General features: G+C 47.7%; 1 protein-coding gene across 1 annotated transcript in view; it reads right to left on the bottom strand.

The window, feature by feature from the left end:
• Positions 1-24,229, bottom strand: part of DPP9 (dipeptidyl peptidase 9) — a 79,113-nt gene that overhangs the window by 7,803 nt on the left and 47,081 nt on the right. The window contains exons 14-18 of the mRNA XM_086947055.1: positions 23,816-23,968; positions 23,337-23,472; positions 15,693-15,838; positions 8,418-8,564; positions 6,708-6,860 (exon numbers count right to left, since the gene is read on the bottom strand). Coding sequence (XP_086803181.1) covers positions 6,708-6,860; positions 8,418-8,564; positions 15,693-15,838; positions 23,337-23,472; positions 23,816-23,968 — 735 coding nt within the window. The remainder of the gene's footprint in view (positions 1-6,707; positions 6,861-8,417; positions 8,565-15,692; positions 15,839-23,336; positions 23,473-23,815; positions 23,969-24,229) is intronic.

Below are 24,229 nucleotides of genomic sequence, written 5' to 3'. Positions count from 1 at the left end.
CAGGAGGTCCTGCGGCTCCGGGAGCAACAGATTGAACTACAGGCCCACGCCGAGGACCTTGAAAATCGGTCCAGGCGGAACAACATTCGGGTCCGCGGAGTGCCGTCTGGTGAGGAGGGTGAAGACGTGACGGCATATCTGGTGGCCCTCTTCCGAGCGATCCTGGGAGAGCCGGAGGACTTTCGGATTCGCATTGACCGGGCGCACCGGGTGGGTCGCCCCCGCAGGGCCACGGCGCCCGCCCCGGACATTTTGGCCTTCCTCCCGAACTTTCCTTTGAAGGAGCGGATCCTCCGTGAGGCACGAAGGCAGCAGCCTTTTCGATTCCGGGACCATCCTGTGACACTGTTTCAGGACTTATCCACAGTCACGTTACAGAAGAGGAAATCCTTCAAGATCGCTACGGACTTCCTTCGGGAGCATGAAACGCAGTACTCCTGGGGGCACCCCTTCCGCCTGATCTTCAGGTGGAACGGTGTCTTACATCAACTTCGATCCCTTCAAGATGTGTGCGAGGTGCTGGGCCTCACTGCGACGGACACGGATACCCCGGACCCGCGACGGAGGCGCAGCAATCGTAACGGCTGGCAACGAGCTGAGGGGGGGGCCTCTCCCCCGGCGGAGCGCCCGGGCTCGCCTGCAATCCGGGCTGAAATGGCGGCTGCCATCCAGGAGGCCTCCAGAGTGGCGGCGAATGGCGAAGTGGCCTTGACGGCCTGAACTCACTCCGGGGGGAGTCTACTTTAGCACATTCTTATTGCAGGTGCGGGGTTTCGGGGGGTGGCACGGGAGGAAGGGCGAGTGCTGAAGGTGGTGGCTGGACGTCCACTAGGTTGACTTTCCACGGCCTTGCCCGTTTTGGGCCGGACTGGGACAATGCCTTTTTTGAACAGTTTGAGCAGCGGGGGAAGGGGTTGGGGCGGACGGGCAGCTGTTTTGATTTTGGGACCTAGAGGGGGGGCCAGTAGCGGGGGGTGGTGTGGATTTGCTGGTGTAGGGGCGGGGGGGGGGGTTTTGGCCGCGGGGTGTTGGGGTTCGGGGACTGTACTGTGCCAATGGTTGATTCAATGTTGCTCTGTTTTGAGGTCTCGGAGGGTGCCTTCTGTGTTTGCTGACGGGGCTTTGCCTTTTGATATGTGCTTCCTGAACTCTCTCTTTGATGGCTCTTAAGGTGCTTACTCTCAATGTGAAAGGGCTGAATAATCCGGTTAAGCGGCGGGCGGTGTTATCCCTGTTGGGAAACTCACAAGCAGATATCTGCCTGCTGCAAGAGACCCACTTGCTGGCTAAGGATTGCTCGCGGATGCGAACCCCCAAGTTCCCCACACAGCTATTTTCCTCTAGCACTTCCAAGACGGCAGGGGTGGCCATTTTGTTTTCTAGAAGGTTCGGGGGCGAGGTTGTGAGCAAGGTGGCGGAGCAGAAAGGAAGACTCCTGGTATATAGAATCAAGGTGGGGGGCTTGGCACTGACTGTAGGCTCCGTTTACTGCCCCAATGAACATCAGGACCAATTCTTACACAGGGCCTTGGACGACGTTGCATTCACCTCTGATAGGCACATAGTGTTGGGGGGTGATTTGAACCTGGTTTTTGACGCGGCGCTGGATAGGTCTGTGCAGCGGCGCCAGCAGTTGGGTGAGCTTTCGGGCTCGATTCGGACTCGACTTGCGGAGCTGGACCTGCATGACATGTGGCGCTGCCTCCACCCCACCACCCGCGCATACTCTTATTTCTCACACGCCCATAGATCTCATGCGCGCTTAGACCACCTCCTAGTGTCGGGCCCGCTGCTTCTTTTGGCTTCGAATGCGGACATGGGGGTCCTCTCTCTTTCCGATCACGCCCCAGTTGAGGGCACTTTCACTCACCCGCCGGTGGCTCGGTCGAGGGGGGTTTGGAGGCTCCGAGATACGCTTTTGCATAGGCGGTCGGTGGTGGACCAGATTAAGGCGGCCATTTTGGCTTTTCAGACCGTGAACGACAATGGGGACACTTCCCGTGCGACACAGTGGGCGGCCCTAAAAGCCGTGCTCCGAGGCGAATTTATCGCGATTTCCGCTGCCGAGAATAGGGACCGGCAACTTAAGAGAGACGAGCTCACCCAGCAGGTGAGGGAGCTGGAACAGGTTCATCACAGGACAGGGGCCCCCAGGGTGTGGAGGCAGCTGAAGGCGGCGCGGAAGCTCCTGGCAGCCCTAGACACGGATCGGGCGGAGTACGCAGTGCTCCGCCTGAAGCACAAATATTACACGGGGGGCGATCGGTGTGGGCGGCTCCTGGCTAACAAACTCAGGGTGCAGCACCAGCAGCACCGAGTGAAGGAACTGCTGGACCCGGCCGGAGGCAGAGTCACGACCGATGAACACATAGCGGATGTCTTCCGCGGTTTTTATGCGGACCTCTACTCCGGGGAGCCACCTTCGGCCCAGGCTGAGGGGGACTACCTGGACTCGGTTCCGCTTCCGTCGCTGACTCAGGATCAGGCTCAATATCTGGAGCGTGACATACGCATCGAAGAGGTGGTTACGGCGATATCCCGACTCAAACTGGGCAAGGCCCCGGGCCCGGATGGCTTTATCCCGCTGTTTTACAGAACCTTCTGTCAGGAGCTGGCGCCTCTACTGACTCGCCTTTTTAACTCCTTCGCAGAGCCGGGAGCCATCCCCTCCGAATTTCTCCAGGCCACGGTCTCAGTGATCCCTAAGCCGGGCAAGGACAGGACCGCCTGTGGGTCCTATCGTCCCATTTCGCTGCTGAACACCGATTTGAAGGTGTTCACCAGTATCTTAGCGGCGCGCTTGGCGTTGCATCTCCCCGGTATGGTTGACTCGGACCAGGCGGGCTTCGTGCCCGGTAGGCAAACGGTAGATAATACGAAGAGGGTGACGCACATTCTCGAGAAGGCTTCCAGGATCCCTGGAGAGAGGATGCTCCTGTCCATTGACGCGGAGAAAGCTTTTGACAGGGTGCACTGGCCCTACCTTGAGAAAGTCCTGTGCAAATTTGGGATAGGGGAGAAGTTTCGTCACCTGATCTTTAACTGCTACCGGTTCCCATCTGCGGTGGTCCGGGTGAACGGCGGCAGCTCGCGACCCTTCCCCATTGAACGGGGCACGAGACAGGGATGCCCGCTCTCCCCTTTGCTCTTTGCCTTGTACATGGAGCCATTTGCCCAGAGGGTTAGGCAGAACCCTGACATTATCGGTGTCCAGATGGGCGGGTTTCGCCACGCGATTAGCCTGTACGCGGACGATGTCATTCTGACGCTGGATGACCCGCGGAGATCGCTACCGGCCTGTGTGGAGGAACTGAACTTATTCGCTGATGTGGCGGGCTTTAAGGTGAACCTGGGTAAGTCGGCCGCCCTGGACATCTCGCTATCTGCTGCCACTAGAGTGGAACTGCAGAGGCTTTACCCTCTGAGCTGGTCCAAGGACCAGATCCCGTATTTGGGGATCCTGCTGGCGCCCTCCCTCCCGGAGATGGTGAAGGCCAATTACGCAGCTTTAGGCACTAAAATCAAGGAGGAATTGGGCCGGTGGGATAAAGGCACGCTTTCGCTACTGGGTAGGGTGGCCGCAGTGAAGATGACCCTTCTGCCTCAGGTGCTTTACCTCTTCAGAGCACTACCGCTCCACCCTCCAGCGGGGTGGCTCGCGGAGACTCAGACCGCCATCTCGCGGTTCGTGTGGCAGGGCCGTAGGCCGAGGATCAAGAGGGGCATCGCTATGCTCTCGCCGGAATCCGGAGGGCTGGGGATACCGGATTTACGGAAATATTTTCAGGCCGCTCAGCTCCGATACCTCGTGGAATGGAGCCGGTGGGAATCTGATAAACACTGGCTGTTCCAAGATCAGGCGGTGGCGGGTAGGACGCTGCAGGAAGTACCATTCCTGAGGCGAGCCCATCGACCCCCCAATCTTTACGCGTCTTTGGTGACGCGGGTCCCGCTCCAGACGTGGGACTCGGTGGCTGCCAGATGCGAGTTGACTACCTTCCCCTCTCCCTTCACGCCGCTCATTGGCAACCCGGACTTCGGCCCGGGGCTGGAACAGGGAGCCTATGAACGCTGGCGGGTGGCCCGCTGCTGCACTCTGTATCACTTGTACTCCCCCGAGGGGGTTGTCTCCTTCCAGGACTTGCAGAGGGATTATGGCCTCCCTGAGACGGAACGCATGCGATACATGCAGGCGCGCCACTGGGCATTACAACCCCAAGTGCGTGACGCGGCACACAGGGAAATCACGGAGTACGAGCTTTGGTTAATTACTCGCACGTCGGACGCCAAACTGATCTCGGACCTGTATAGAATGCTGCAACCCCCCTCATTTCACATTCACAACCCTGGTCGGGTACGATGGGAGTGAGAGCTTGGGCGCGAGCTGAGTCATAAAGAATGGGACCACATCTCCTACCGCGCGCGCCACTCGGCCTACCACACGGGTCTTACGGAGACCTTTACTAAAATCTCGACCTACTGGTACCGCACTCCGGAGAAACTGCACGAGATGGATAGGGCGATACCAGGGACGTGCTGGCGCAACTGTGGCAACACTGGTACACTGACGCACATACTGTGGGATTGCCCCCTGCTGGCTCCGTACTGGGAAGAGGTCCTGAGCGAGGTTGACAAATGCTTTGGGATAGAACTGCCTAGGTTCCCGGCCTATGTCCTGTTGGGGTTGCCGAACGGGTTGATGTATCCCCTTAGGTCCAAGAGGGGTAGACAGATCGCAATTGCGCTGGGGTCAGCGGTGCAGAATGTTCTCATACACTGGCGCACTACAACACTTCCCTCTGTAGTTGGTTGGCTGCACAGATTGTGGCATGTTCTTGGAATGGAAAAGATGTCCTTAGTGGCCCTGGGGGATACTGATACCTTTGAGGAATTGTGGGAGCCCTTTCACAGCCTGTTATGTTCTGAGTTTCGAGAGATTACCTGCCCTAGATATCTGCGGTTGTTGAGGCTGACGCCGCCGCCGGACCCGCCTGCCTGAGTGGGTGGGGTTGGTGTTGCATAGTAGTGATTCATGGAGAGTTCACAGTGGCGGGGACTGTAGATGCTGGCACAGTACAGGGGGTGGGTCGGGGTATGGTAGTTGGGGGTTCAGTTTGGTTGGGTAGGTTTTTTGGAGCGGGGTTGTTTCTCCTCCCTTCACCCCCCCCCCCTTTTTTTTTTTTTTTTTTTCCTTTTTTCTCTTCCCCATGAGTTCTTTCTTTTGTTCCTTCCCTCCTGATTATTTTTCCTCTCCTCATCCCTCCCCTCCCCTCCCCTTCCCCCCCCCCCCCCCCTCCCCTCCCCTCGTTGTTTGTCCATGCCCACAGGTGCTGAAGCTATGCTCCCGAGTCGGACGGAGCCTCTTGCAAAATTGTAACTGTATTATTGTATTGGCTGTATGATGCGCACTGGTGCGCGGATCTTGTGGGTCACCTGTTTCTCACCCCTCTGTGTCCTATCCCACCCTGCTTCAATAAAATACTTTAAACCTAAATGCATTTACAATAAGTGACCCATTCGCTAAGAGGAGGAGTACACTGGCATGGGATAAAGAAAAAGGAGATAACTAAATGAAGTGGAAAAAGCAATATACTGGACATGAGGGGACAAACTAAGAAAATAAAGGGCAGAGGAGGTAAGAAATAAAATTATTTGTGAGGCACCTGAAGAGAAAAGGAAGGGGACTCAATAACAGGAGGAACAATGGTGTTGCAGGAGATGGAAGAAAAGAGAAAATAAATCAACCAAGAAAATAGTCTGGGAACAGAAAATGTTTGAAAAACATTAGGAGGAAACAAGGATCTGGATAAAAGAGACAAGAAAGGAGGAAAACGAGTCTAGTAAAAAATATAACACTGCTACAAAATAATAACAAATCTTGGTGGGAGAAGATTGAAATTTAAATAAACATAAAAAGAGGACATGGAAGAAGGCAGAAAAGGGGTGTAACCAAGCTAAAACAGGAACATTATGGGGAAGCATTCAATCCAGTTATTAATGGAAGTCAGTTGGAAGTTCTTACACTGTCTAAGCAAACATAAGGAGATGATGCCGGGAGTGCTGAAACTTTAAAGACACTCATCCTCAGTCACAGATCTGGGTTGAATCCATCATTGTTCTTTAGCTCACTTCGCCACCCCTGTGTGGACCTAGCAGTATGCAAATCAGTCTTGACCCTGTGCCTCATGGGAACAGTCCAGCCCGAACTGCCAAGCCAGGTCTTCCCTGGACCGAAAACAAGCATCCTGGGACTGGTTTCGAGGTAACACCCCTCTTATGTCAGGCTACCTTGAATGCAGTGGCAAAGTAAGCAAGGGACCCATATGTCTGGGCAAATCCTGCCAACTAAGGGCGAACAAAGCAAACACAAGGAGATGATGGACGGAGCCCTGAAACTTTTCAGAAACTCACCCCAGTCACAGATCTGGGTTGAATCCAGCATCGTTCTTTGGGTGGCAAAGTAAGCTAAAGAAGATGATGGATTCAACCCAGATGTGACTTGGGGTGAGTGTCTGAAAGGTTTCAGCACTACGTCCATCATCTCCTTGTCTTTCCTTTGTTCTTGCGCTGTCACCTGAACAAAGTATGTTGGTTAGGTAACATTCACTATAGGTGCCAGATTATGTATTAGGGGCGGTGGATGGGAAAACTTCCTTGTAGCTTGTATAGTTTAGTTTCAAAAATTTTAAAGAAGAAAGTGGTCCTACCTTAAATATATGGGGCTTGTGGATGAGCCCCATGAGGGACAGAAAGCCCCCGTATGACCAGCCATGGATAGCAACACGACTGAGGTCTATAAACCCGTATTTTTCTGCAACAAAATGTAAACCTTCCACCTGGTCTTCAATCTCGACCTGACCCTGCAATAACAAGAGAAGGCATTTAAGATGAGAAAAAGGTCCACACATGGATATTAAGTCCACACCAGCTGGGCAGTTTCAGGCAGATAAGTGTACACTGGCACATGCACGCAGTGGAGACAAACATGCTCTCTACACACAACTTTCACCCCATGAAGAAGACAAACTATCACCCCACACCAGCAATTATTTATCTTCCTTTGATGTCAAGAAATCTTTTCTCATGCATGCAATTAGAAACATTAGGAAATATATGGATGCAATTAACTCAAAACCCCAGCAGATGGGCACACACTCGGCCCTTCCCTCGCATTCCAGCCTGGAAGACTGACATGGACTCAGACTCCCTCTACCCCAATTGAAGTAAGACAAAAAATACCAACACAAGCACTGCATCCATCCAGCCTAAACACTACCCACCCTGTGCAGTGTCGGACACTGTATCTTCCTTCCCCCAGCAGACTGATTAGGACTTGATGAAGTGGATCTAGGCCCACTGGCAGGAGAAATTCCACCAAGAATAGTCAGGCTCTTCTTCTTTGGCTGATGTACATGCTATCTCGCCCTCTAGGTGAAAGGGGCAAATTCTACCCCTCCACTACCAAAAAAGGCCAGCAACTACTGAACCCTCGAGGATGAACAGCAGCCCTACCCATCAATATTCCTACATGTAGGAGCATATTCTCTACAACCAACCCACGTTTACTCGCAGAATGACCAAACTATGGCCTTCTTTCATATAAATGTGCATATCAAGATTTCCCTGCAGACAAGCAGCTAAATGTGGCCTGAGTGCATGGGCATGCTCACTGCCTCATTAAATGGTAAACTTGTGAGTTATGTGTTACCCTCAGGCAGGCATTCCTGTATTTTACTTTGGGATGGGGCAGTGCACATTGGTCCATTGGATGATGGACATGTGCTGCTGCTATCCTACTAGCCCAGAGCATATCTCGTTCCCACCCAGTAGTAGCAGCTTCTCGTTCTAATGCTAATGTTGCAAATGAGCATACATCCTCGCTCCCAACATGGTAAATAGGTGTGTATTCTGGAACACAGCAGATGGTCAAGTACTCTGATCTTCACAATTTACAGATGTGAACTCTGGCACCATCCAGAACACAATCACAAATTCGGATGCCACAACAAGTGTAGTACTATGGAGTGTGGGGGTGGGGGCGATTAACTGAAGTAGTCAGACATAGCTTGTGGTGGGAGACAGTAAGTGCTTTGACTCGGGCTTGCTTGTCAGTGAGACATGCCAAGGAGGCCTCCTTCTGTGAAACACCACAAGTAACCAATACAATTAATGTAAATATCTACATCATGAAACGAGGCAGACACTCATAACAAACAGAATATAGAAACATGAAAGTGAACTGAAGGTCAAAATTTGGCATTAGAACGACAGGGAGTGCAAGACTTAAAAGCAAGATGAGGGATCCAAAGAGCTTCACAGCTTAACACATCACAAGTGGCAAAGGTAGCTGCAGCAGATACATGTAGTTTAGTGACAGTAACATTTAACAGTTTAAATGAGAAGGCAATATTCCATACCATTTGGTTTCTCAGGGCCCCCTCGAATGCAAGTCCTCGTTGACATGACCCCCTGCCATCAATCACCACCACTGCGTAACCCAGATGAGCCAGTGTGTTCAGCCTGAGGTACTTTATGCCTTTGAAGGAGTTATTGACTAACTGTACCTGAAAGGACAACAAGGAATTAGGAATGGTACTAAAGGATGGGGTTTGCTGTCCACAATGGGGACAAAAAACCTTAGTGAAACAAGTATTTGCAATGCAATAGGTCTCGCAGTTGTGAGAGTTTGAGCTATTGGGATTGTAAATGGCAATGCCTTTTATTTCCGTGTTGGTTTTTAACACATAAATAAAGGCATTGTTATTTACAATGCCAATAGCTTAAACTCTCGCAAATGCAAGACCTATTGCATTGCAAATGCTTGTTAAATATTGGTTTAACAATGTCAACTAGAAAAAAACACAAAGGGCATACTCATTTAAAATATACAACCCAGATGCCTGCAGAAGACCCCGTGTAAACACCAAAAACAAATTACCAAGTAAGAACTGGATTCAACTTGAATGTTTTCCATTGCATATTAATCCCACATATAGAATACATAGCATCATTTGTACCAGTTTGGCTAGAATCTATTCCCATTTCTGTGAAGAAGAATACAATAGGATTGTGATATCACTTCCTGTGACGTTATCGCACATCGCCTATGCTTATTAGCCCACTACTTGGTGTTTTAGCCCCGATTCTCTGCTTTCAGCATTCATAGGTTGGCAGCTTGGAACTGACGGTGGTTTCATGCAAGCTGCTGGGGGGTGGGTCAGTATGTGGTCGATCCCAGCTCTTTCTCATTGGTATGGGGCACATATGCCATGATACTCTGTGGCCCGTGCATGGTGTCTGTCCTTGTTGGACCTGTCATTAAATGGGTCAGTCAGTCTTCCTTGCATTGCAGCTGTCGCGTGACATACACACATGCACAAGAGGTCAACAGAAAAGGGTAGTAATGGGAAGATAAGAAAATTATTCTTTGACGTGGACATAGATAGAAGGATGCTTCGAAGAAAGGTGGAAGGACGACAACAGCATATTAAGGCAGACAAAGAGCAAAGGGAAAGTAAGAAATGAAAAGCAACTGCAGGAAATGGACTGGGCTAGAGAGGGTACAAGGAATGGAAGAAAACACACTGAAAGAAAATCTATTGAGAGCTAAAAGGAGCTACATAATGCAGAACAAAAGGAACCTGCCTAGAGAAGTATAGTAGGAAATACAGGAAGAGGAAAAGAATGACAAGGAGAAACATTAGCGAAAAAGAACAGAAAGGAAAGAAAGGGAAACTGAAATGAAAAGAAAGCAACAAGAAGCGCAAGCAAAAACGTGTGGGCGAGGAGAGAGGCGCGCGCATGCTTGGGAGAGCAGTCTGCTCTTTTTGGAAGCACATACTCGTGCTTGCGGTGCGCCCCTGCGCGCTCCTGCAAGGTATATGCCACCACAAGCACAAGTATGTGCTTCCAAAAAGAGCTGCACGATGGCTAAAGGTCTCTTATGCAGCACGCTGTGTAGGCGAGACCTAAAAAACAATGACGCAGAGCACTGCTGTGTCACAGTGCTTTTAAAAAAAAAACTTTCAGCCATGTTGCTGTACAACATGGTTAAAAAACATTGACAAAGACCAATGGCTCGTGTAGGTGAGAGCTATTGGCATTGCCAATGCTTGTTGATATGTAGGCGCTGTCTGAGGTGTCACATAAAACAGATAAAATTGATTCCTAATTGGCACACAACTCGTGTTTCTGGTGCTATGCTTATTACCACTCTAGAAAAGTAACAAATTAAATATCAATATAGTGTATTGATCGTGTTGTATACAACTAATTTGATTACAATTACATCTATAATTTTATGTGCCATGATTATTCTAATTGTTGTTATTATTAGTAGGAACTGTGACCGTAGTTGTATTATAATTCGCTTTGGTGTTTTTTTTCTGTTTACCGTTCCAACTTGATAAGTAAATAAAGTGAAGGTGCGCATAGGCCCACAAAAGGACGCAGCCAATCACGCCAAAGACTGTTTTTGAACTGTTTACCCACACGATGCTCTGCCGCCCTCCGAGCACTAGTGTCTTACAGTAAAATGTTGAGGGGTTAATAAGGCTGCGCGCGGGCTGCTCCGCTGCACCACGCACCGGTGTCTGGCTGATTAATGAGCAGCATTGCAATGTGCTGTGGGGCCCTGACACCGCAGGCGCCCTGAGTTAGTGTGGTAATAAGGCAGGAGTTTCCCTCGGTGGCTGCACTCGTCAGTGGCTCTGTGTCTCGGAGGGGTGGATGGGGGTGCACTGCGGACATTTTGGGGGAGGCCGGGCCTGCCGCAGCTCTGAAGCTGGAGGCAGGCAGCTCTGCAAGAGGCGCGTAACGTAGCTAGATTTAGAGGTGGGCGGATTGTAATGGAAAAGCTGAAGGAAGAGGCACACCGGTTGGACACCACACGAGGGGACCCCGACCAGCCCTCCGCCCACCATTTTTCATCCGCAAAAGCAGTGCGGCGGAATTCAAAATCGAGGCTGCAGAATAAATTACTATTATCGGGTGCATTCTGTTGCTACGCTGAGCAACTTTAGAAAGGTCATGAAAAATGTTTTTTCTTGTAAATTGTTTAAAATACCTGCAGGCGTCAGCCACTAGCACCAAGAAAGCAAACAATGAAAAAATGAGGTTTACGTGAAAACATAATGTATCAGCGTCTTAACATCATAGCTCGCAACTTTCCCAGTTCCACTCCTTGGTAGCGCATGCAGTTCCATGTTTTGCTTGGCTTCTTGGCACTTGTAGTCATGTTTCTAGAATAGGCCAACCAAGGCTACAGTTCCCAAAGTGTAAAGCAACAAGGAAGACAAGCTGAGGTTCGCCGGCCGCGAAACCGAAACCGCGGTGGGAGCGCACAAGACGCAGTCGCCGTGAGCATGCACATCAGCTGTCCTGGCGCAAGCTGTGGATCGCGGAGAAGACACGCCGAGCTCAGACTCTGAATTGGAGCCTGCTGCCGCTGAGAGTGAGCCGCTGCGGAGGAAGAGGGACATGCGAAAAGCGCCCGGTGAGTGAGGGGGGAGGTGAGGGTGTGGGAGTGTGTTTGTGTCTGTCTGTCCGTCTGTCTGTCTGTCTAGAAGGAGCCAAGGGAGACAGGAGATGGAGAACGCGCGTGCGACCTGATCAGTTTCCGCGCGTGCCCATCTCTTGTCTCCCTTGGCTCCTTGCAAGCAAAACTGATCACAATAGGCCTCGCAGCGACGATCGCTTCGCGATGCGATCGCAGGTGCGAGACCTAAAAACTATAAGAGATAAGCTAAGGAAAAAACAATTATTCAAAACAGAGAGATTAGAATCAATAAACAGACGGGTACTCTTTTCCACACTAAGACAGATTTTATATTGTTTATGTGCCTTATACAGGTGACTAAAAACAGAATGCATTCTTCAATGTTTAGGACTCAAGTGCTACAACCTCCCACGGGTTCAGGTCCTGATTTCGAGTTTAGTGAATGGGATACTCTGTCACAAACGTGGCAGATATACTGTTCTACTTATTACAAGTGTCATAGGATATTATGTCCTTGGAATAAACAGGATGGGACATCCACCACGTTAGTGATGGAGTACCCTGTCCATCTTATTACATATTCTATGAGAAGGAAGGGGCCCCTACAATGTATACAGTTAGCTACTCGTAGGGAAGGTAAACTATGTAGAAAAAGACAGTGTAGCTAAACTCTAAGGGCGTAAATATTCCCTGAATCAAAATTCAAACAAAATAATAGACCCTCTAGATCAATCAAAATAAGTGTGTGCTGAAACGAAAAATTTATACAAAAATCCTTTAATTTATTTATATTTTGTTTTTAGTATATTTTGTTTGTTATTTATATCCTTTAGGCAAAATTCATTTACTTTTTTGATTCATTGTTCACATTTACAAAAAAAGCCTTGATGTGTATTACATGATAACACAAACATAAGCATACAGTTAATTATTTACAATCAAAAATGTATAGAATTAATAAGTGAAAACAGACGAATTTACATAAACATAAATACATATACACATTAACCCAGTGATATACGAAATATTCAGTTGTTGGTATAATTGATGAAGGCAATGCGGTTGAGTGGAACTACGCGCGTTTCGGCCTGAGGCCTTCGTCAGGTGACCGTCATTCGTATATTACACATAAATACAAAAAGTGATATAACACAACAAGGGACAGGTTGACGTATCAACACTTTTGCTTCTTATGGTGACACATTTAATATCATTTGTCCACTGTTAGATATTCTTATTTGCTCCTGCCACAGGGCTTTCTATCCACCAAATCACATTTTAGTTATGGTGAATCTGGTTAGTTGACGAGTAAAGCGAATCTTTGGGATCCTTAATCCTGAAAGCTGGTTCTTAGATATTTGATATTTGTGAAGTATTATTTTCACAAGGCAAACCGCCGAAGAGGTACAAGATTTTAAGTCACTTTCTTTGTAGTTAATCTTAATCTAGTAGCGCTGTCAGCTGCACAGGCTGGGGATATTTACCACTCTGTATAATGGTGCTCGAGCGTTCTAACGGGGGTTCTGTTTAGGATGCACAGGCTGGGGATATTTGCCACTTTGTCTAATGGTGCTCGAGCGTTCTAACGGGGGTTCTGTTTAGGATGATGCTTCCGAAGTCCGCGATCTATCTCGGACTTCGGAAGCATCATCCTAAACAGAACCCCCGTTAGAACGCTCGAGCACCATTAGACAAAGTGGCAAATATCCCCAGCCTGTGCATCCTAAACAGAACCCCCGTTAGAACGCTCGAACACCATTATACAGAGTGGTAAATATCCCCAGCCTGTGCAGCTGACAGCGCTACTAGATTAAGATTAACTACAAAGAAAGTGACTTAAAATCTTGTACCTCTTCGGCGGTTTGCCTTGTGAAAATAATACTTCACAAATATCAAATATCTAAGAACCAGCTTTCAGGATTAAGGATCCCAAAGATTCGCTTTACTCGTCAACTAACCAGATTCACCATAACTAAAATGTGATTTGGTGGATAGAAAGCCCTGTGGCAGGAGCAAATAAGAATATCTAACAGTGGACAAATGATATTAAATGTGTCACCATAAGAAGCAAAAGTGTTGATACGTCAACCTGTCCCTTGTTGTGTTATATCACTTTTTGTATTTATGTGTAATATACGAATGACGGTCACCTGACGAAGGCCTCAGGCCGAAACGCGCGTAGTTCCACTCAACCGCATTGCCTTCATCAATTATACCAACAACTGAATATTTCGTATATCACTGGGTTAATGTGTATATGTATTTATGTTTATGTAAATTCGTCTGTTTTCACTTATTAATTCTATACATTTTTGATTGTAAATAATTAACTGTATGCTTATGTTTGTGTTATCATGTAATACACATCAAGGCTTTTTTTGTAAATGTGAACAATGAATCAAAAAAGTAAATGAATTTTGCCTAAAGGATATAAATAACAAACAAAATATACTAAAAACAAAATATAAATAAATTAAAGGATTTTTGTATAAATTTTTCGTTTCAGCACACACTTATTTTGATTGATCTAGAGGGTCTATTATTTTGTTTGAATTTTGATTCAGGGAATATTTACGCCCTTAGAGTTTAGCTACACTGTCTTTTTCTACACATCTTATTACATATGCCATCAGATATAATGTCCTTGGAATAAAGAGGACAGTATATCCACCAGGCTAGTGATGGAGTACACTAACCATCTTATTACAAGTGCCATCAGATATAATGTACTAGAAAAAAAGAGGATGGGATATCCGCCACCATAGTGATGGAGTACCCTGTCCATCTTATTACATATGCCATCAGATATAATGTCCTTGGAATAAAGAGGACAGTATATCCACCAGGCTAGTGATGGAGTACACTACCCATCTTATTACAAGTGCCATCAGATATAATGTACTAGAAAAAAAGAGGATGGGATATCCGCCACCATAGTGATGGAGTACCCTGTCCATCTTATTACATATGCCATCAGATATAATGTCCTTGGAATAAAGAGGACAGTATATCCACCAGGCTAGTGATGGAGTACACTAACCATCTTATTACAAGTGCCATCAGATATAATGTACTAGAAAAAAAGAGGATGGGATATCCGCCACCATAGTGATGGAGTACCCTGTCCATCTTATTACAAGTGCCATCGGATATAATGTCCTTGGAATAAAGAGGACAGTATATCCACCAGGCTAGTGATGGAGTACACTAACCATCTTATTACAAGTGCCATCAGATAAAATGTACTAGAAAAAAAGAGGATGGGATATCCGCCACCATAGTGATGGAGTACCCTGTCCATCTTATTACAAGTGCCATCGGATATAATGGACTAGTATAATATGACTGGTTCAATGTCGGTCAAATCAGGCTCCTAATAGGAAACATTCACCTCCATCATCTATAATCCATCACAAATGTGGCACAAGTGGCTGCTAGTTTGTAATGTATGTGAGGAAATCTTTTCTGGTCCTCTTGTTGTGGAGGCGAAAGGGTAGAGCATGTCGCACCAAAGGGAGGGGAGGGAAGGGAAGAATGGAGAAAAGGGAGACTGGAGAATCATAGAGACTGAAAGGGAGTGGTGGGGAAAAGGTGTGGAATAAGAGGAAAAGGAGTGAGATGCAGAATGGAGAGCGGCACAAAGGGTAATACAATAAAAGTTTGAAGCAGTTGAAAGATGATCTAGTTAAGAAGAGGGACGAGCAATATTAATCTGGGGAGAACAGTACAGAGCACAACGCGCTAATACAATTTGTGAGAATAAAAATGGAACTGTGAGAGTAACCACTTCAGTAACCCGTGGTTGGGCAGAATAAACTGCATTTGACACTTTTAATATTGTGAAACTAACATATGTGCTTCAAAACAACCTAAAAACATTTAGTGATAAACTGTAATTAAAGACAGATGAACACTCTGAAATCTGCTCTAATAGGCCTTTCTATTCAAGAGCTATAAACATTGTGGTTGTGGAAGACCTGGCTTTTACACAGAGCTTAAGTGCCACTTTGGAACAATGATCTCAACAACAGCCTTAGCCCAGACATGGTTTGAAGTGTTTTAATTCAAAGTGTTTTGGAGGGGGTAAAGTCTTTTTTTAATTGAAGATGGTGCGCACAAAAGATCTAAAAGATACTATAAACAAGTCCTCGGAGCATACAGGGTCACAAAAAATCGCAGTGTGTGCTGGTCATACCTGTGGTCCACCATACACAAAGAGTACAGTGGGGTGTTTTCTGCCAGGGGCAACGTTGTGAGGTTTGTACACCATCCCATACAGCTCCACATCAGACTGGGTACGGAAGTGGAAAATCTCAGGTGGGACGTAGTACGGGGGGCAGCCTGTGTATAACAAATGATGTAATAAAAAATTATCTGCCTTCTTAAAAATGTACCAAGCACAGAGGGCAAGTATTTAATTCAAAGTGCTACTTAAACAACACATGTAATACACATTGCGGTCATACTGCTTAATGTAGAGGAGAGTCACTGGACAACAGTATGACTTGCAATGGAAAATTAGATTAGCCAAAAAGCAACCAGATACATGAGCCCAAGTCACATACTGTAGCCTAAATGCCTAGCAGAATATAAGGGCCACAAGCAGTGAACACAGTTCTGGTGTACAAACACATAACAAGCATTGAAAATGCAATAGGTCTCGCAGCATTAGAGTTAGTGCTTTTAGAATTGTTTATGGTTTTTTTTTGTAAATCTTTAGCATTTTTGTTTCCTGTAGCCAATGCTAAAGAATTACAAATAAAAAAAGCCATAAACAATTCTAAAAGCTCTAACTCAAATGCTCCGAGACCTATTGCGGTGAGGGTGGGTGAGGGTGGGTGAGGGTGGGTGAGGGTGGGTGAGGGTGAGTGAGGGTGAGTGAGGGTGAGTGAGGGTGAGTGAGGGTGAGTGAGTGAGGGTGAGTGAGTGAGGGTGAGTGAGTGAGGGTGAGTGAGTGAGGGTGAGTGAGGGTGAGTGAGTGAGGGTGAGTGAGTGAGGGTGAGTGAGGGTGAGTGAGGGTGAGTGAGGGTGAGTGAGGGTGAGTGAGGGTGAGTGAGGGTGAGTGAGGGTGAGTGAGGGTGAGTGAGGGTGAGTGAGGGTGAGTGAGGGTGAGTGAGGGGTTGAGGGTGAGTGAGGGGTTGAGGGTGAGTGAGGGGTTGAGGGTGAGTGAGGGGTTGAGGGTGAGTGAGGGGTTGAGGGTGAGTGAGGGGTTGAGGGTGAGTGAGGGGTTGAGGGTGAGTGAGAGTGAGGGTGAGTGAGGGTGAGTGAGGGTGAGTGAGGGGTTGAGGGTGAGTGAGGGTGAGTGAGGGTGAGTGAGGGTGAGTGAGGGTGAGTGAGTGAGGGTGAGTGAGTGAGGGTGAGTGAGTGAGGGTGAGTGAGGGAGGGTGAGTGAGGGAGGGGGGTTGAGGGTGAGGGGTTGAGGGTGAGGGGTTGAGGGTGAGGGGTTGAAGGTGAGGGGTTGAGGGTGAGGGGTTGAGGGTGAGGGGTTGAGGGTGAGGGGTTGAGGGTGAGGGGTTGAGGGTGAGGGGTTGAGGGTGAGGGGTTGAGGGTGAGTGAGAGTGAGGGTGAGTGAGGGGTTGTGAGTGAGTGAGAGTGAGGGTGAGTGAGGGTGAGTGAGGGTGAGTGAGGGTGAGTGAGGGTGGTTGAGGGTGAGTGAGGGTGAGTGAGGGTGGTTGGGGGTGAGTGAGGGTGAGTGAGGGTGAGTGAGGGTGAGTGAGGGTGAGTGAGGGTGAGTGAGGGTGAGTGAGTGAGGGTGAGTGAGTGAGGGTGAGTGAGGGAGGGTGAGTGAGGGAGGGAGGGTGAGGGTGAGGGGTTGAGGGTGAGGGGTTGAGGGTGAGGGGTTGAGGGTGAGGGGTTGAGGGTGAGGGGTTGAGGGTGAGGGGTTGAGGGTGAGGGGTTGAGGGTGAGGGGTTGAGGGTGAGGGGTTGAGGGTGAGGGGTTGAGGGAGGGTGAGGGGTTGAGGGGGAGGGGTTGAGGGTGGGTGAGGGGTTGAGGGGGAGGGGTTGAGAGTGGGTGAGGGGTTGAGGGCGAGGGGTTGAGGGGTTGAGGGTGAGTGAGGGGTTGAGGGTGAGTGAGGGGTTGAGGGGGAGGGGTCGAGGGGGAGGGGTTGAGGGTGAGTGAGGGTGAGTGAGTGAGAGTGAGGGGTTGAGGGTGAGTGAGTGAGGGTGAGGGGTTGAGGGTGGGTGAGTGAGGGTGAGGGTTTGAGGGTGAGGGGTTGAGGGTGAGGGGTTGAGGGTGAGTGAGGTTGAGGGTGGTTGAGTGAGGATGAGTGAGAGTGAGGGTTAGTGAGGGGTTGAGGGTGAGGGGTTGAGGGTGAGTGAGTGAGGGTGAGGGGTTGAGGGTGAGGGGTTGAGGGTGAGTGAGAGTGAGGGTGAGTGAGGGGTTGAGGGTGAGGGGGTGAGGGTGAGTGAGGGGTTGAGGGTGAGTGAGGGTGAGGGGTTGAGGGGGAGGGGTCGAGGGGGAGGGGTTGAGGGTGAGTGAGGGTGAGTGAGTCAGGGTGAGGGGTTGAGGGTGAGTGAGTGAGGGTGAGGGGTTGAGGGTGGGTGAGTGAGGGTGAGGGTTTGAGGGTGAGGGGTGTCCCCAAACAGAAAGTTCCAAACTTTGCCATTGGCATATTCTAAACCTCACTCTTAAACATTACATACCAACAGTCACTATGCAATGCTGAACAAACCCGGCAATTGGTGAAAACGGCCAACTTTCAAAATCTAGAAAAGTTAATGCCCTGTAACAATTCTGTAAAACCCCGGTCAAAATCGCCCAGAAAACAACCCTGAATAAAAAATAAAACTGACAACTAAATAGATTCCTACTTGCCTCCCTACTGGGTCCATAGACTGACACCAAAGGACATCATCAGAAATAATAGTGACAGTACATCAACGAGTCACACTTAACCAGCTGCCGAGGGTACTGGCATCTTGGTCCTAAGAATCCTTTCATTTACCAATCTTAAAACGGAGGGAACAGTCCAGTTATCCACTAACAAGCATTTGTCACAAACCTGATCAAACGACCGATCTCCGGCAAATCAGCGCCAACAACTAACACGCCTATATTGAAGTCAAATAAAATCCCATTCTGCTCGAATTCTCAGTAAGTTTGCTGCTAGCAGCCAGTAGCACATTAAGGCCTTTTTAGTTTGATGAGTTGTACACAATGTTGTTCATTTTTTGGTTCTTAGCTCCATGTTTGCCTTTAAGTAAGTCTGGTCCCTTGACAACCGCACATAATTTAGAATGGACCCTTGAAGATAAAGGGACTTTGCCCCGCACAAATGGTTTCATAGGCAGGCCTTGCGTGTATTATTAAAACACTTTATACTAATAGAGGAACCGTGATTTTAAGCAATTTACCACGGTTGGGTTCAGCACAGTACACTTAATTAAAAAGTGTATCCACTATTAAAACACTACAGTAGTTTTGGGCGCCTAGATGCTACATCTGTGTCCACTGAGCATTTACAGTTCCCATCCCAGCGGGATTGACTCAGCCTTCCAGGCTTCAGAGGTCGATATAATGGGTACAATTGATTTGGGCAGTAATAACACCTATTATTTAAGAGCTGGACACAATTTAGTCTGCTGTGCTCTGTATGATAAATCGATATTACATTTACTCACGTGCCCGGTGAGCCTGAAGGACTGGCCGGCAGCTCTGCTGTGCCATCTCTCTGTGCCGTGGGCTTCCAGGCGCCTTCTTAGCCCGAAAGAGTCTCTGTAGCTCCAACCATTGGCTCTGTCATTTCAGGGGAGTATCTTAATAACTATACCTTTTACTTAACTTTCGAAGTCGAGAGGGAAATCCCGTGGGATCTCGCCAAATGTCACAGCACCCTCGAAGGGAACACGAGAGCAAATAAATTCGGATTATACAGAGACAATGGTAAATCATTTCCACCGTACAGGAGCAGAGCACTGCACTGCAGGCAACTCAACCCGAGCATGTCGGGATTTGGGACCCGCTGAGAGGATTCGGGAAGCCAGCACCAGAGCGGAGCACGAGGGCCTGCGTCTGTCAGCAGTGATGGCGGATTAGACACTGATTGCTGCAGGGGGGGGCACTCGCGGGAGGCACGCTATTAAACTGAGTCTTAGACCATATAATTGTTTCTGTGCTGAGCACAGGCGCCGGCATCATCTATGGAGTGAGCGAGGAGAGGGAGAAAGGCGGGAAAAAAGAAGGAAAACCTGTGACGCGAGGCACGGGGTAAGCAAGAAGAGGGAGGAAGCACAGGAGAGATATGGTGGAAGCAAAAGGATAATAGGGAAAAGGAGAAGCCAAGGAGACATGAAGCAGAGGCGAGAGGGGAAGCGCAGGGCAGAGGGGAGGGGGAGGTAAAACAAGGTGAGCTGAAATGAAGCAAAAGAAAGAGGAATTAAATGAGGAGAAGAAGGAACTGAGTAGAGAGAAAGAAAAAGCATTGTCGAGGCTTTCCAGGCCAGATAAGAAGTAGAATAAACGTGAATGGGGGGAGGAGGGAGGAGAAATGAGTCTCTGCCGGAGCAGGGGGCGGAGCAGGGAGAGCGGGCTTTGGAATGTAATTGACACGGCCGGCCGGTCGTGAAACTGAAAGCATGGCCGGCCGGCCGTGAAAGCCTTTGATGCGGCAGGGGAAATGCGAGACGGCGGGAAGGGGAGGGGGCGGAGCGGGTAAACAAAGACGGACGTGCACGCGCTTTTAAGCTCAATGCGCATGCGCATTGAGCTTAAAAGTCACGGGCACTGCAAGGAATCGCCACGATTCCTTGCAGTGTGGATAAAGAGTTGATAAGCCCCCATAGTCTCGCTTGCTCGATGCGCATGCGCATCGACAGGCGAGACCTAACAATATGGGAGCCACATGATGCCAACCAGACAGCATAAAAGAACCTCAAATAAGACTGCACAGCACAAAAACCCAACCCAAAAGGCATAACAAACAAAAGAAAACAAAGAGCTGAAGTGCAGAGCACTCTGATTAAAAGCTCAAACCCTAGACTCCCTGGTCACAGCAGAGGATTCACAAAGCAAAGCACACTGGTGAATGCCAAGATTCGCATACATTACAGCATGTCAGATATTTCTGCACAAGGACACAGCCAGATAATTCAGTAAGAACTCCAATCAGAGACTCTCACACAGGGACCCGCCTAGTGAGACTCTAACCCAATATTGCAACATTTGCCCACCTCAAACAGTATGGACAGATCTCCCTACACCTCCCAGCCAATTGGAGACATAATTTACACAACACTTCATATCCTTGACAAGAAAGCACTTAGAGAGGCACATGCTACTCAGATGGAAAAGTGTCCCCCCTGTGGATTATATAGGAAATTAATGGATGTTATTATCCATGAGGAGCACAGTTGTGGTGTTATCAAGTTTTGCTGCTGCAGCTATGTATGCAGTTAAAGCTGAAAGGAGTGGAAGATGGGAAGAGACTGGTCAAACTGTGTTGCAGCAAGCTTGTATTCTCTGCCCTCATATGGGTGCAGGACAAAGTGTAAGAATACACTTGCATGCAGGAACCTACCTTTGGCGTGACCCGTGTACAACAGATTAAATCACGTTCCATAAAAGCATAAGGAGGGTGTTCAGAGATGAAAGGGCGCTATCCAAGGCAGATGCAATCGTGCATAAAGTGCAATATATGTCCTAAGTTCACATAAGAGTGGAACAAGCATTTCTAACTGCTCAATTTTCCACACAAACCCGAATCATCTTTGATCTTTACAAACATTCCTCTCATCTTGGTCTTTTTGTTTATTCCCTATTGCAGTTTCACATTCTTCGGAGATCAGTTAGCAGTATATTTCAGAACCCCGCATCACCCCCAAACCCCCTCCCCCCGCCCCTCCCCCACGGTTTACTATATTTCCATTTTCCTTGAGCTTATTGATAGATTATTATTCTTCTGTTAGTTATAGTTTCACTTTCTATTTATCATCTTGTGAAGTCATGGTCATATGCGGTTTTTAACTGCTTTAGTATTCGCACAATTTTTCCTTTGGGGCACAGTTTACAAAGTAAGGAATTTGCAATTTGGAATTGGGGAGACCTATGGAATTGCTTTATAACAAATGGCAAAGCCACAATTTGGAAGGAATCACAATCACAAAATAACCAAATCGAGGTAGGAGAATCCAAGCGACAAATGTACATTGAAAATCTTTGGTAAGCAGCATTCGCAGTTTGCTGTTTGGAAATGTCACACAATTACCAACTCACAACTTGGGTTGTTCCCTGCGCAATTTTTGGCACTGTTTTTGGTCTTTTATACACAGAATCATGGTGTATTTGCAGCCACAAAATGTTCATAGATGAGGCTCCATATTCCTTGCGGTCTTCATTTTTCATCCTCCTTAAACTCCTTAGCATTTCTGGTGTTTTGTTCTACTCTGTTCCTGTGTTAGCCTTTCAAGTTTCCTGTGCTGACTATCATTATTCACCCGTTCTTCAATTTTTTTAGGACCTGAAACTGCAGTTTTGCGGCACTGTAAATAACAGATGCCACAGCTGTCTTAACTGAATAGCAATCTTTTTTTCCACCGTTGAGAGGGTGAGAGACTGAGTCAGCCATGAAGTGTTTCAAATCCGTTTACCGGTTCCCATTAGACTGCAGACTTCAACAGCAAAGATTTAAGGCATCAGCATAAATGACAACTAAGGTATATATATTTATGCATTTTTTCGCTAGATATTCTAAACGTACAACTCCCTTGGTTTAAAGCAGTACAAAAGCACCTAAATACGTAAATAAATAATAAGACCGCACAAGCACATTCTAGACCATGGGTGCTCGCAAACATCTCCCCAGGGGCCACAAAGTAGTGTGAGTGTGGCGTGCCAGAGGGCTGCACTGATCCAGGCTTGTGGTGATGAAAGGTGGGCGTAGGGGGGACACGAAGCAGATGCATGTGTGGACAACAAACTGAGCCTTCACGTGACTTCTGTCAGCCACCAACGCTCTATTCTTATGCACCAAGAATTAAATTCCAAGCATTAGCTTCTAATTTAAAACGTGAGTGGGAAAAAGATACTTATCTGGTGGCTCAATTACAAAATGTGAAACTAGAAAACCGGGTATCAGTCCGGGTTTCCCCACTAGACCAAATTGCATGACCCCAGGCAATTGATTAATTTCACTTTGCTTCCTATTTCTTAATTACCACTTTTGAGAGCCCCTCAAAATGTACAAGTTTAGGGTGTGTGCTGTACAAAACCTTCTCTTGTGTTTCATTTAATTAACTGTAATGTTGTTCCAATTATATAACAATCAAGGCTACACATAAGGTGGTCCTGACAAATGATTTGCCCCTTGGTTCGCTAATGGCATTGCTTTCTGAATGGGGCGGCATGAATGTCTCCAAGATCATGTTTGAAAACAATCACTGATAGTAAATGCCTCAATGCAGTGATATAATCTGATCCGAGGTAAAACGTTCATGTATGTTGATAAAATACACTTTCTTGAAGTTTGCAGAGAGTTTATCATGTTAGTGCAAGATGGCTTTGAAGTTAAAGGTGTTCCTAAAGGTAAGTTGTCCAGGACACTTTTTCTTCTTTACAGTTACTTTAGTTAAATATAAAGCATGTCTGTTTGTTCCATAATTTTCTGAATGTTTCTGCTGTGTCAAGTGACTAGCAGCCCAGTGTTGCTGTTCACCTGGGAGCCGCAATTAAAGGTCAGTAGGGCTGCATGCGGCCCCTGGCCCGTACTTTGAGTAACACTGGGCTAGACAGATGGCCTACATGCTAAGCAAGCAGATCTGGGTTGAGAATTATAGTGCCTCGTAAGTTTCATCCTACATAAACGTTCTAGATGGTTTCCACAACCTCCACAATGGACACCTACCTGCAGACTCCATCATGCTGGCCCAGAACTCTGGCTGCTTGTGCAGAGGGTCCTCATCTGAGCCATTTAGTCTGTATACATGGACACAGGGAGGAGCGCTCACACTGCTGTAATGGCTGACAAACATGTCAAAATTCTAGAATAGAAATAAGGATGTAAGATGTCAGGACTTATAACATAGAACACTCATGAAAAAAACAGCAGAAAAAACATCAAGTTGGCCACTGCACAAGAGAAAAATGGAGTTGTGAACCTTCAAAGATTAGCCAGGGGTTTACCAGACATTACTTCAAACCACTAGCTACTATGGAAGGCTACAATGAATATAGTCATGGAAACTTAATTTTACTCACCTCCTAAAATAACTCTATAATTGGGGCTTGCCAATTTTAATTGAGAGGAGTGTAGTTGCTAGCCTCTGCACAGTAGTGAATGAATACCGCCTGATTCTTAGTTTACCTGCAGCGGTACAGACTTACCCTACTAAGGGAGCAGCTATGGGAGAATCCCGGCGTGGTAAGTCTTACAACTTCTCCAGGGCACTTGTAGCTGGTTACGTACAGGTGATGCTCCAGCGGAGTGTCCTTCGTACCTTGAAAGTACACCAGCTGCGTGGCCTCATTCACCCAGATCTGCAACAGGAAAAGCAATGTTGATGCTCACTGGCCTTGGTACTCTGGCTCTGGTTGGTACTCTGGCCTTGGGATTCTTCTGTGCGTGCTTCACTTTCTCAAGGCCTCCACCACTGCCGTTTCAATAACACTTCCATTCTCGTCTCAGCACAACCAATCTCACCTTGCCCCTAGCAACCCACACCTCTCAAATCTGCCATCACTTCATAGATGTACTTCTCTCCAAATTCCCTCGAGAAGTTCAAGATTGCCACTTCAATG

The sequence above is a fragment of the Lissotriton vulgaris genome, chromosome 12, assembly GCF_964263255.1.
Source record: "Lissotriton vulgaris chromosome 12, aLisVul1.2, whole genome shotgun sequence".
In the NCBI taxonomy this organism is placed as follows: domain Eukaryota; kingdom Metazoa; phylum Chordata; class Amphibia; order Caudata; family Salamandridae; genus Lissotriton; species Lissotriton vulgaris.
Note: the sequence above shows the minus strand (reverse complement) of the source record. Positions and strands in the feature narration are given on the sequence as shown.